Here is a 13,079-nt window from a genome sequence, read left to right on the forward strand (position 1 = left end):
CTTTGGGGAGTTCCTCAAGTAGACATGATGGCATCTTGTCTCAACAAGAAGCTTCAGAAATATTGTTCCAGGTCGAGAGACCCTCAAGCAATAGCAGTGGATGCGCTGGTGGCCCAGTGGGTGTTCCGGTCGGTGTATGTCTTCCCTCCACTTCCGCTGATCCCAAAAGTGCTCAGGATCATAAGAAGAACAAGAGTTCGAGCAATCTCATTGCCCCAGACTGGCCAAGGAGGGCTTGGTACCCAGATCTTCAGGAGTTGCTCATAGACGATCCTCTGCCTCTTCCTCTTCGCGAGGACCTGCTGCAGCAGGGGCCGTGCGTGTATCAAGACTTACCGCGGCTACGTTTGATGGCATGGCTGTTGAGCGCCGGATCCTAGCCTGAAAGGGTGTTCCCAAGGAAGTCATCCCCACCCTTATTCAGGCCAGGAAAGGAGTAACGTCGAAACATTACCACCGTATTTGGAGAAAATATGTGTCTTGGTGTGAATCCAAGAAGGCTCCTATGGAAGAGTTTGAGTTGGGACGTTTTCTCCATTTTCTGCAGGCTGGTGTAAAGGCGAGCCTACGATTGGGATCAATCAAGGTCCAGATTTCGGCCTTGTCAGTGTTCTTCCAAAAACAATTGGCCTCTCTTCCAGAGGTTGGGACCTTCGTGAAAGGGGTTCTGCACATCCAGCCTCCATTTGTGCCTCCAGTGGCACCATGGGACCTTAACGTGGTGTTGCAGTTCCTTCAATCAGATTGGTTTGAGCCTCTACAAGATAAGTTTCTCACTTGGAAAGTGGTGATGCTTTTGGCATTGGCATCCGCGCGGCGGGTGTCTTAATTGGGGGCCTTGTCTCACCTGATCTTCTATGAAGATGGGGCAGAGTTGAGGACTCGTCAACATTTTCTTCCGAAGGTGGTTTCATCTTTCCACATAAACCAGCCTATTGTGGTGCCAGTAGTTACTGACACGTTTACTAGGTCAAAGTCTCTAGATGTGGCTAGGACTTTGAAGATTTATGTCGCTAGAACAGCTCGAATACGGAAAATACAGAAGTCGGTGTTTGTCCTATATGCTCCCAACAAGATTGGGTGTCCTGCTTCCAAGCAGACTATTGCGCGTTGGATCAGAAGTATGATTCAGCACGCTCATACTACGGCTGGATTGCCGTTACCGACGTCGGTGAAGGCCCATTCCACTAGGAAGGTGGGCTCATCCTGGGCGGCTGGCCCGGGGGTCTCGGCATTGCAACTTTGCCGAGCATCTACTTGGTCGGGGTCAGACACATTTGCTAAATTCTACAAGTTTGACACCTTGGCCGATGAAGACCTCAAGTTCGGTCAATCGGTGCTGCAGGGTCATCCGCACTCTCCCGACCGTACTGGAGCTTTGGTATAAACCCCATGGTCATGAAGTGGACCCCAGCATCCTCTAGGACGTATGAGAAAACGTGATTTTGATACCTACCGGTAAATCCTTTTCTCCTAGTCCGTAGAGGATGCTGGGCGCCTGTCCCAGTGTGTACTTTACCTGCAGTTTTGTTATTAGAGTTACACAAGTTGTGTTATATTAGTTTCAGCATGTTGCTGTAATTTGTTCATGCCTGTTGGCGTGTGTTCTGTTGAATGCCATGTTGTGCGGCATGGTTGAGGTGTGAGCTGGTATGTATCTCACCACTAGTTTAAAGTACGCTCTTTCCTCGAAATGTCCGTCTCCCTGGGCACAGTTCCTATAACTGAGGTCTGGAGGAGGGGCATAGAGGGAGGAGCCAGTTCACACCCATTGAAAAGTCTTAAGAGTGCCCATGGCTCTTGCGGAACCGTCTATACCCCATGGTCATGAAGTGGACCCCAGCATCCTCTACGGAGTAGGAGAAAAGGATTTACCGGTAGGTATCAAAATCCTGTTATTTGTCACTTTGCAGCCCACCCACCCACAATCCCTGCGCAGTCCACTTGTCCCCACTTTCATATTCATCCTTCCGCCAAGCATTCACAGTCATCCCTGTACAACCTGCCTCTGCCCAACATTCACATTCATCCCTCTTCAGCCCCCTCCCCCCCAACATTGTGATAACAAAGGAAAGCATCTGTAGATAATCCCCCCAATCACCAATATGCCGTCTACTCTGTAATAGGAACGCTGCCCCATCAACCCTTACCTAGATCGTTCTTGAGTCCTCTCTCCCTCGCAGGCGGTTTTTGGCCTTCGCTGTCTTCCTCATCCTCGCCCTCTGAGAGGAGATCCGCTATCTGCTGCTGCAGATCCATACTGATCTTATTCTCAGAGAGTACAAGTGATTTCAGGGGTGTCGGGTAATTCTGGACCATGTCTAAGAGAATCTGCAGAAACATGGGAGACGCTGTCATTCTGAGCCAGATAACGGTCACTTCTCAGCAAGAGAGGAATAGAAGGAGACATCTGTGCAAAATGTATTTTTACTGAACTGCTGAATGCTATTTTTCCCCATAATGATAACAGTGTGTATACATAACAGGAACGTGATTCCAAACTATAAGAACATTCCTGACTCGGGAAGGAGGCTTTCACCAAAGCCAGAAGAATTCTGTGAGGTCCATGACCTGAGCTAGATAAGGGAGCGAGCCAGTGGGCCTGATTCGAATGCAATGCTGATGCAGGAGCGATCCTTTTCGGTGACGGAACAGCAATACATTTTCAATAGAACCATCAGAAACAGTTAAATTATGTGGAATTGTCTGAAACCTCAATATGATGGAAAAAACATGGAAGAGAAGCATTTGGGCACTCTGGCTACATAAATCATGGCATTTAAAGGCACAGCAATGATTTAAAAAAGGAAATTTATGGTAGACTTACCATGGTTAAATCTCTTTCTGCGAGGTACACTGGGTTCCACAGGGAATACATCGGGGTATAGAGTTGGATCTTGATCCGAGGCACCAACAGGCTAAAAGCTTTGTCTGTTCCCAGGATGCATTGCATGGCCTCCTCTATAACCCCGCCTCGTTAACCAGTCCAATGCAGTAGCAGGTAAGAGAGATGGTAGATGTTAGTCACATAGAACCACATTCTCACGACAGGAGAAGGGACCAGCGGCTAATGCCATACAAACCCAAAGAAGCGAAGTGCGTCAGGGTGGGCGCCCTGTGGAACCCAGTGTATCTTGCAGAAAGAGATTTAACAATGGTAAGTCTTACCATAAATCTCCTTTTCTGCAACGGGGTACACTGGGATTCCACAGGGAATACATCAGGGATGTCTTAAAGCAGTTTCTCATGGGCGGGGACGCACTGTAGCGGGCACAAGAACCCAGCGTCCAAAGGAGGCATCCTGAACCGCCCAAGAAGGTCCAACAGACCGAGTAGAATGAGCCTTAATAGCAGCAGGAGCCGGGAGCCTGGCCTGCGCAGAAGTTTGTGCAATCACCATTCTAATCCATCTGGCCAAGGTTTGCTTATTCGCAGGCCAGCCACGTTTGTGAAAAAAACAAAAAGTACAAAAAGGGAAGCTGACCTCCTGATAGAGGCAGTCCTTTTCACGTATATACGGAGAACCCATACCACTGCCAAAGACCGCTCTTTGGAGGACAAGTCAGAAGAGATAAAGGCCGTAACCGAAATCTCTTGGTTAAGATGAAAAGATGACACCACCTTAGGCAAATAACCTGGGCGAGTTCTAAGAACCGCCCAGTCACAATGAAATATCAGAAAGGGCAATAGCCAGCAAAAAGAAGACCTTGACAGTGAGCCATTTAAGGTCCACCGTCTCAAGAGGTTCAAATGGAGACTCTTGCAGGGCATTCAGGACAACAGACAAATCCCATGGAGCCATAGGAGGGACATAGGGAGGTTGAATTCGCAATACGCGTGAATGTATGAACGTCAGGAATAGACGCAATTTTCCACTGAAACCACACCGACATGGCAGATATGTGGACCTTGAGGGAGGCCAGACGAAGTCCTAAGTCCAGGCCTTGTTGCAAAAAAGCCAGAAGTCTGGAAGTACTAAACTTGTAAGCATCATAATTCTTAGCAGCACACCAGGTGAAGTAAGAATTCCAGACCCTATAATAAATCCGTGCAGAATCCGGTTTGCGGGCCTTTAGCATAGTTTGGATAACTGCCTCGGAAAAACCTTTGGATCTCAGGAGTGAAGCTTCAAGAGCCACGCCTTTAAAGCCAGTCTGGCCAGGTTCGGGTAGACACAAGGGCCCTGAACAAGGAGGTCTGGGCGTTGAGGAAGTAGAAGAGGACGCTCTATTGATAGACCCTGCAGGTCTGAGAACCAATGCGGTCTGGGCCACGCTGGAGCGACTAGAAGTAGTATGCCTCCTTCTTGCTTGAACTTCCGCAGAACCCTGGGCAGGAGTGACACTGGAAGGAACACGTAGGGCAGCCGAAAGCTCTATGGAATTGCCAGTGTGTCCACGAACGCTGCTTGAGGATCCCTTGATCCGAAGACCGGAACTTTGTGATTGTGTCGAGACGCCATCAGGTCTACATCTGGTAGGCCCCACTTGTCCACTAGAAGTTGAAATACTTCCTGATGAAGACTCCACTCTCTGGCGTGCACGTCCTGACAACTGAGGAAATCCGCTTCTCAGTTGAGGACTCCCGGAGTGAACACTGCCGCTATTGCTGGCAGATTGCGTTTTGCCCAACGAAGGATTTTTCACACTTCATCATTGCCATGCGGCTTCGAGTGCCGCCTTGATGGTTTATGTAAGCCACCGTGGTGGCGTTGTCTGATTGTACTTGAACAGGCCTATTCCGTAGCAGAAGCAGGGCAAGAGTCAAAGCATTGAACACTGCCCGCAATTCCAGAATGTTTATCGGGAGGAGAGATTCCTCCTTGGTCCACTGACCCTGGAGAGATTGTTGCTCCAACACCGCACCCCAACCCCTCAGACTGGCGTCCGTAGTCAGTAGGACCCAGTTGGGGATCCAGAAGGGACGGCTCCTGCTCAACTGTTGGTCCTGTAGCCACCAGCTCAGTGACAGACGAACCTCCGGAGTCAAGGAGATCATTTGAGACCTGATCTGATGAGGCAGGCCGTCCCACTTGGAAAGGATTAACCTCTGTAGACGGCAGGAATTAAATTGAGCGTACTCTACCATGTTGAAAGCAGACACCATGAGGCTAGAACTTGCATTTCCGAGTGTATCGACACTCTTGGGCAAGAAAAGAAAGTATCTGATCCTGTCCTGAAGTTTCAGGACCTTCTCCGGAGACAAGAACAGTCTTTGGCTATGTGTGTCCAGCAGTGCCCCCAGGTGCACCATGCTCCGAGCAGGGACCAGCGAGGACTTTTTTTGCAGTTGATGAGCCACCCGTGGGCTTGTAGGAATTGGACCGTCGGTTCCAGATGACTGAGGAGAACATCTTGGGAGTTCGCCAGGATCAGCAAGTCGTCCAGATATGGCAGGATCCTGATTTCCTGACGACTGAGATGGGCCGTCATCACGGCCATTACCTTGGTGAAGATCCGAGGGGCCGTGGTCAATCGAAATGGCAGGGCCTGGAAGTGATAATGTAGGTTGCCAATAGCAAACCGCAGATATTGCTGATGCGACATGGCAATAGGTATGTGCAGGTAAGCATCCTGTATGTCCAGGGATACCATATAGTCCTCGGGTTCCATGGCCAGTACAATAGAGCGCAGAGTTTACATATGGAATTTGGACACTCACACAAATTTGTTCAGGTTGAGTATAGGCTGGAAAGACCCATTTGGTTTCGGTACTAGAAACAGGGTCGAATAGTATCCTCCACCTCTTTGGGACAGAGGTACCGGCACTACCACACCTGTATCCAGGAAGGAACGCACAACCAAGTGTAGAGCTTGCGCTTTTAACGGATTCACAGGGATAACCGTCGAGCAGAACTGGTGAGGGGAACGTCTCTTGAAAGAGATTGCGTACCCCTAAGAGACAACTTCCCGCACCCAGGCGTCTGAAGTGGTCTTTAACCAGGCCTGGGCGAACTGCAGAATTCGGCCTCCCACCCTGGGATCCCCCAGTGGGAGGCCCGCCCTGTCATGCAGCAGGCTTATCTTGTTTGGAAACAAGGCTGACGGGTGGCCCAAGACTGTTTTGTTTTGGGCTTAGTTGTTTTGGAAGTACGAGCCTGTCTCGGGTACGCCTGACCCTTTTATTTTTCCTGGAGTTCGAAAGGAACGAAAAGTAGTACTCTTTGCCTTCCATGCAGAAGGATTAGTACTTGGGAATAACGCAGTCTTAGCAGACGCCAAGTCAGTCACAATCTTATTAAGATCCTCTCCAAATAGGATGTCTCCCTTTAAAAGAGAGCACCTCCAAGGTCTTTTTGGAGTCCAGGACCTTAACCACAGAATTAGTCGAGCCAGTATAAACCTCCACGTGCTTATCCATCGGTTCCTTCAGTGAGGTGACAGTGGTGACAGGCAGAGTAGATGACTCCACAAGACGGGCGACATGGGAGTCCACCGGCGGTGGAGTTTCCCACTTGTTACTCAACTCTGCAGGGATAGGATAATGAGCTAGCATCTTTTTAGACAGGGAGAATTTCTTTCCTGGAGACGACCAGGATTCCTGACGAATGTCAATTAAATGGTCAGAATGTGGTAAAACTACTTTAGTAACCTTCTGACGTTTGAATTTATCCGGTTTCTTAGACGCAGTAGTTGGATCTACCTCATCATCAATTTGTGGATTCAGCTTGATAGCCTCCACTAGGTCAGGAACATCAACCTGAGTTGTAGTTTCCTCATCAGGAGCGACTGTATCAGTGTCTGACGGATCAGTATATTGCCCATCCTTATCAGAAGAATTATCTGAAATATTAGTGGATTGTGAGGAGGAAGCGGCCCGCTTAGATGATCCCTTGACCCCCGAGGGGGTCAAGGGATCATCAAGGATTTAATTCTTGTATCTGGGTAGCCAGTTTTAACTTGAACAAGGGAATAATCCCTAATTAGCATAAAATATGTAAGGTTGATTAAATAGCTGCCTCGGTGACACTTTATGTGGCATACAAAGTAGTAATTCCGTGTGTGGACCCAGTATCAAAGACTGCATATTACAGTGTTACACACTGTCTATTCAGGACTTCAGCTTATATTCACATAAAGTGTCACCAAGGCAGCTATTTAATCAACCTTACATATTTTATGCTAATTAGGGATTATTCCCTTGTTCAAGTTAAAACTGGCCATATGCATACTTGAAAGGTGATCATTGTTTTAGATTTTAGATGTATGTTTTTATGTATGTATATGTAATAAATGTTATTTGCGGACGTCTCCCGATCTATTCACTGATATATACAGAGCCACTTCTACAATATATGTTTATATATTTTTATTTATATATATATATATATATATATATATACAACTCAATACTGCCTATATTTAGGAAAGCAAAAAAATTAGTAACACACAGCGCGATGTTTTAAATATCTATCTATCTATGTATGTACCTGTATGCCTAAGACTCTAACTAAGTCTTAAAAACATACGCTGCAGTGTGTTGAATTCTTTCTTTTTTATATACATATTCACCTGTGAGCAGAGCCGGCCATATGCATAGGCAAACTAGGCAATTGCCTAGGGCATTTGATATGCCTAGGGGCATCAGCAGCTTCTGCTGATTAAAATGATATGCGGCAAGCCTATATTCTGTATGTAGCATTTCATATGCAGATACAGCCACAGTCTCACACAGTATATAGGCATGCTGCATATCAGTTTAATCAGCAGAAGCTGCTTGTGTATCCTAGCCACATAGCAATGCAAATAAGATGCATTTTCATAAAAAAAAGGTGCCCGACGTTAGCATTGATGCAAGATTTGTGAGGACACATCTGTATCCAAGCAGATGCAGAGGTCACAGTGTGAGTGCTGTGTGCACGTGAGTGGGTTGGTTGTGCAGTAATGTTCGGAATATGTGTAAGGAGCATTATGTGTGTCATGTAAAAATGCATTAATAATGTGCAACATATGTGTAAAGGGCCACTATGTGTGTCATTATGTGTATAAGGGCATTAATAATGTGTGCCATATGTGTAAGGTACATTATGTGTAAAAGGGCATTAATAAAGGTTGTCATAATGTATAAGGCGCATTATGTTTATAAGGACATTAAGGTGTCTCATATGTGTAAGGGGCATTACTGTGTGGAATGGTGTATAAATGCATTACTAATGTGTGGCATTATGTGTATAAGGTGCTCTACTATGTGGCATTGCGTATATAAAGGGCACTACTGTGTCGTCTAATGTGAATAAAGAGCAATAAGGTGTGGTGTAATGTGAATAAGGAGCAATTCAGTGTGATGTAATGTGAATAAGGGGCTCTACTGTGAGGAGTAACGTTTATAAGGTAAAGTGATACTACTGTGGGATGTAATATGAATTATGGACACTATCGCAAGATAAAATGTGAATAAAGTTGCAGTACTGTGTGGCGTAATTGGAATTGGGGTTACTATTGTGTGGCCATGCCCCTTCCCAGCAAGAAGATGCCCCTTTTTGGGCTGTACGTCAAATGTGCGAACTGTTCCTATTTAAAATATAGGGGGTACAAGGACTGCTATGGGTGAGGGGTGATGGTGCTGGGAAAGAGGTGCAAGGTCAGAGGCAGAACCAGCGGTGGTGCTAGGGGGCATCAGCCAAAATCTTGCCTAGGGCATCGTATTGGTTAGGGCCGGCTCTGCCTGTGAGATATTTGTAATTAGCGCCGGGAGGGTGGAATTGGCATACCACCAAGAGACAAGTTCTCTTTATCCTTTCCTTGTATCTGGGTAGACAGAGTGTCCGCCCAGGGCGGATTAACTACAGGGACAATATGAGGCTGCAATGGCACGGGAGGTCCCACAGGCGGCATAAGACATGTCACAAGCGTATTCAGCATACTTGAAAACTTTGCAAAGGTGGTTCCTGATTGACCACTGGTGCTGCCGGTTGACTGGGAGATGTGTGGCACCCAGTACCTGAACCATCAGTTAAAACTTCCCCCTCAGGTAAATCCTTGTATCCCTGTTAAGTGACCTGCTATGCAGGCACCAACTTACAAACTGAGCTCCTGTGCACGGAGGCAGGGTTATTGTTATGCACACCAGTGCCATCAGGAATGTACTGGTGTCTGAACAGTGAGGGATGCAAAACAAATGAACTCACACACAGACTGGGGAATATGACATTACATACACAGAAGGTGATAGGGTAACAAAATAAACACAAAGTGAACAGAGAAGCCCAAAGGCTAAGAAACTGGGTGTCTCCCTAGTATTAGGAATGCTCAGATGGAAAGAAGCGAGATGTAGTGATTTAATACGTAGAGAACCCGAAATGCTGTTGCTAAGGGCAACAGCAAAACCCTAAAGGGTTACCAACGGGTGTGGCAGTAAACTCCTTGGTCAGAGATGGAATAATAGACACAAGGAGAGTCTCCACAATCCTAGTCCTCACTTGCAGTGCACTGGTTCAGTTTACTGCCACCAAACTGATACCTGAACACCTTGCACAGTGAGAAAGGATTTTGGCAGGCAAGTGAGAATACAGCCGCAAACTTGCTAGGTTCACAGAGTAGCAAAAGAACCCCAGCAGGTTAAACGACTGACTCCAGTCTTACTGCTAGGTCTGGATTGGCAGAGTGTAATACCAAATCCCAAGGCCTATTTGCAGTAAGCAACAAACAAATACAAAGTTTACACAGTACTAGCTAGCTTTCAGGAACTGACTAACCAACAAAGATTCAGCAGCATCTGCCTAACCTGAGAAGAGGGTTTATATAGCAGGTGCTGTCCACGCCCCACTCAGACCTCACAGACTGTGAGCACAAAAACCAGCACCGGATCCCCTGCCGCGCACAGAGCCTGTAACCACTGCACAGCAAAAGACCCGAACCGGAGTATCAGCTACCCTCAGGTTACTCCGCTAGCACTTGTCTCCCGGTTGCCATGACGACGTGGCAGCACAGAGCAGGAGACCCTAACAGTACCCCCCCTCTGACGAGGGGTCAAAGAACCCCTACCACCGGGTTTATCAGGGAACTGCGAGAAGAAAGAGCGTAACAGTCTGGGGGCATGAAGATCACAACTGCGCACCCACGACCGCTCCTCCGGGCCATACCCCTTCCAGTGCACCAAAAATGACAGCCGACCCCGAACCATCTTGGAGTCAAGAATCCTTTCAACAACAAACTCCCTCTGGCCACGTATCAGAAGAGGGGAAGGTCTTCCACTGGAAGAAGGATTACTAATCGCCCGTTTTAAAAGGGAACAATGAAATGTTTTATTGATACCCAAAGAACGGGGTAGATCTAACTGAAATGCCACCGGATTGATAACCCTAGTGATCTTATAAGGACCGATGAACCGGGGACCTAACTTATGAGATGGCTGTCTCAACTTCAAATTCTTGGTAGACAACCAGACGAAGTCTCCTAATTTGAAGCTGCAGGGTCTTTTCCGCTTATCAAAAACCCTTTTGGTCACTAATGACACAGACACAAGGGCTTTCTTCACTTTCCTCCAAATACCTCTAAGGACCGAAACCACAGAGGAACCACCAGGCGTGGAATCCAGGGGGTCAAAAGAATTGGCCTTAGGATGATGCCCATACACACAAAGGAAGGGAGAGATCCCTGTAGCAGAGTGAGCCGCGTTGTTATAGGCAAACTCCGCCATGGACAGATGAGCCACCCAGTCAGTCTGACACTTGGAGACATAACACCTGAGGAACTGCTCCAAGGACTGGTTCACCCTTTCAGTCTGCCCATTAGACTGCGGATGGTAGCCTGACGACAAGCTGACAGAAATCTGGAGATCGGAACAAAATGCCCTCCAGAATTTGGCCACAAACTGGGATCCGCGGTCAGAGACCACATCAAGTGGCAACCCGTGGAGGCGCACAACATGCAGCATAAATAATTCAGACAGGCGTCTGGCCGATGGCAGCCCAACCAATGGAACAAAGTGCGCCATCTTCGAAAACCTGTCAACGACAACCCAGATGGCTGTCATCCCCGAGGATTTGGGCAAGTCCACCACAAAATCCATTGAAATGTGGGTCCATGGCTTAGATGGAATAGAGAGTGGATGTAATGGGCCAACAGGAACCCCTCTAGGAGTCTTATTTCGGGCACAGATGTCACATGCCCGAACCCACTGATCCACATCCCTAGCCACTGAGGGCCACCACACCGCCCTAGATAGCAACTCCCGAGTTCTGGCAATACCCGGGTGACCTGCCGACTTCTTGGCATGGAATTCCAGGAACACTCGCTGTCTTAACCTAGGAGGCACAAACAAAAGACCTACCGGAAGGTCTGGAGGACCTGCTCCTGTGCTCTAAGGACTAATGACAAGAGGTCCTGGGTAATGCCCACTTTAATACATGATGGGGACACAATGGGCAATGGCTCCTCGGTGGTCTCCTGGATTGGAGCAAAACTCAGCGAGAGTGCATCAGCCTTGATGTTTTTTGACCCAGGGCGATATGTTATCAAAAAATTAAAGCGAGGGACAGGTCAGAGAAATATAGGAGGATATGGGATCCTTGGTTCACCTATACTACGCCCTCTAATGCCGGAGTGTGATACCCTCCGTCATATGGTTCTCAATAAGCTAACGAAGTAATATACTGTCCACAGTTGTAAAATTGGTAAAGAGTGCAGTTAGGAGGTGCTACCTCCCTTGACATGGTTCTACCTTGTATGTTTGTTACTATGATGATCCCCCCACTCTCTCCCACCCCCCCCCCCCCCGTCCCCTTTCCCCCTCTCTCTCTTTTTCTCTTCTTTTCTCCTTCTATCCTTCTCTTCATTTTTAAGTTTAAACACAAAAAAATTGTTGTCGATATATATATATATATGGTAGTGATGATGTACTTCCCTGTTGATGCTACATTTGGTTATTCCCCACGGGATAACGTGTATGTAATTTTGAATATTTCATTTGGAGTCATCATCTCCTGTTTATCTTGTACCAGCATATTCGACTTCTCTTCAATAAAAATATAAATTAAAAAAAAAAAAAAAATTAAAGCGAGCGAAAAACAAAGCCCATCGTGCCTGCCTGGCATTGAGGCGCTTCGCTGACTCTAAATATGCCAAACTCTTATGGTCGGTGAGAATTGAGACCACAAACTTAGCCCCCTCAAGCCAGTGTCTCCACTCCTCGAGTGCATCCTTAATAGCCAACAATTCCCGGTTACCCACGTCATAATTCATCTCGGCAGACGAAAATTTACGGGAAAAGTAAGCACAGGGATGAAGGCGATTATCAGACACCCCCATCTGAGAGAGCACTGCCCCAATACCCATCTCAGAGGCATCCACCTCCACCACAAAAGGACGCTCTGGATCTGGGTGTCGCAGCACCTTGGCCGAGACAAATGCCCTTTTGAGACGGGCAAAAGCCGCTTTGGCCTCACAAGACCAGTGAGCAACATCCGCCCCTTTCTTAGTGAGTGCCACCAAGGGCGCCACTAAAGACGAAAATCCAGCGATAAATCGTCTATAAAAATTCGCAAAAAGCCCAGAAAACGCTGAAGCGCCTTCAAACTAGTGGGCTGCACCCAATCCAGGACTGCCTGTACCTTGGAACCCTCCATTTGGAAACCTTCTGGGGAGATAATATATCCTAGAAATGCGATTTGCTGAACTTCAAATTCGCACTTCTCCAGCTTAGCCCCAAGCCGGTGGTCTCTGAGTTTCTGGAGGACTAAGCGTACATGCTTCCGATGTTCCTCCAGGGAATGGGAGAAGATTAGGATGTCATCTAAGTATACAACTAAGAATCTATCCAAATATTCCCTGAGCACATCGTTCATGAAGTCCTGGAAGACTGCCGGGGCATTACAGAGCCCAAAAGGCATCACCAAATATTCATAATGCCCTGAGTGGGTATTAAAGGCAGTCTTCCATTCATCCCCCTCTCTTATTCGGATTAGATTGTACGCACCGCGTAGGTCAATCTTAGAAAAAATGGTGGCAGTAAGAAGCTGGTCAAACAAGACCGAAATGAGAGGCAGTGGGTATGAGTTTTTAATCGTGATACGGTTCAATTCCCTGAAGTCGATGCAGGGTCGCAACGAACCGTCCTTTTTACCCACGAAGAAGAACCCC

At 47.3% G+C, this 13,079-nt stretch overlaps 1 protein-coding gene across 2 annotated transcripts in view; it reads right to left on the minus strand.

The window, feature by feature from the left end:
• The window catches only part of LRRC73 (leucine rich repeat containing 73), an 88,218-nt gene that overhangs the window by 12,963 nt on the left and 62,176 nt on the right, over window positions 1-13,079 (minus strand). For both annotated transcript variants that reach the window (XM_063918787.1, XM_063918786.1), the window contains one exon: window positions 2,151-2,331. In XM_063918787.1, the coding sequence (XP_063774857.1) occupies window positions 2,151-2,331 (181 nt within the window). The remainder of the gene's footprint in view (window positions 1-2,150; window positions 2,332-13,079) is intronic.

Source organism: Pseudophryne corroboree, chromosome 4 (assembly GCF_028390025.1).
Source record: "Pseudophryne corroboree isolate aPseCor3 chromosome 4, aPseCor3.hap2, whole genome shotgun sequence".
In the NCBI taxonomy this organism is placed as follows: Eukaryota; Metazoa; Chordata; class Amphibia; order Anura; family Myobatrachidae; genus Pseudophryne; species Pseudophryne corroboree.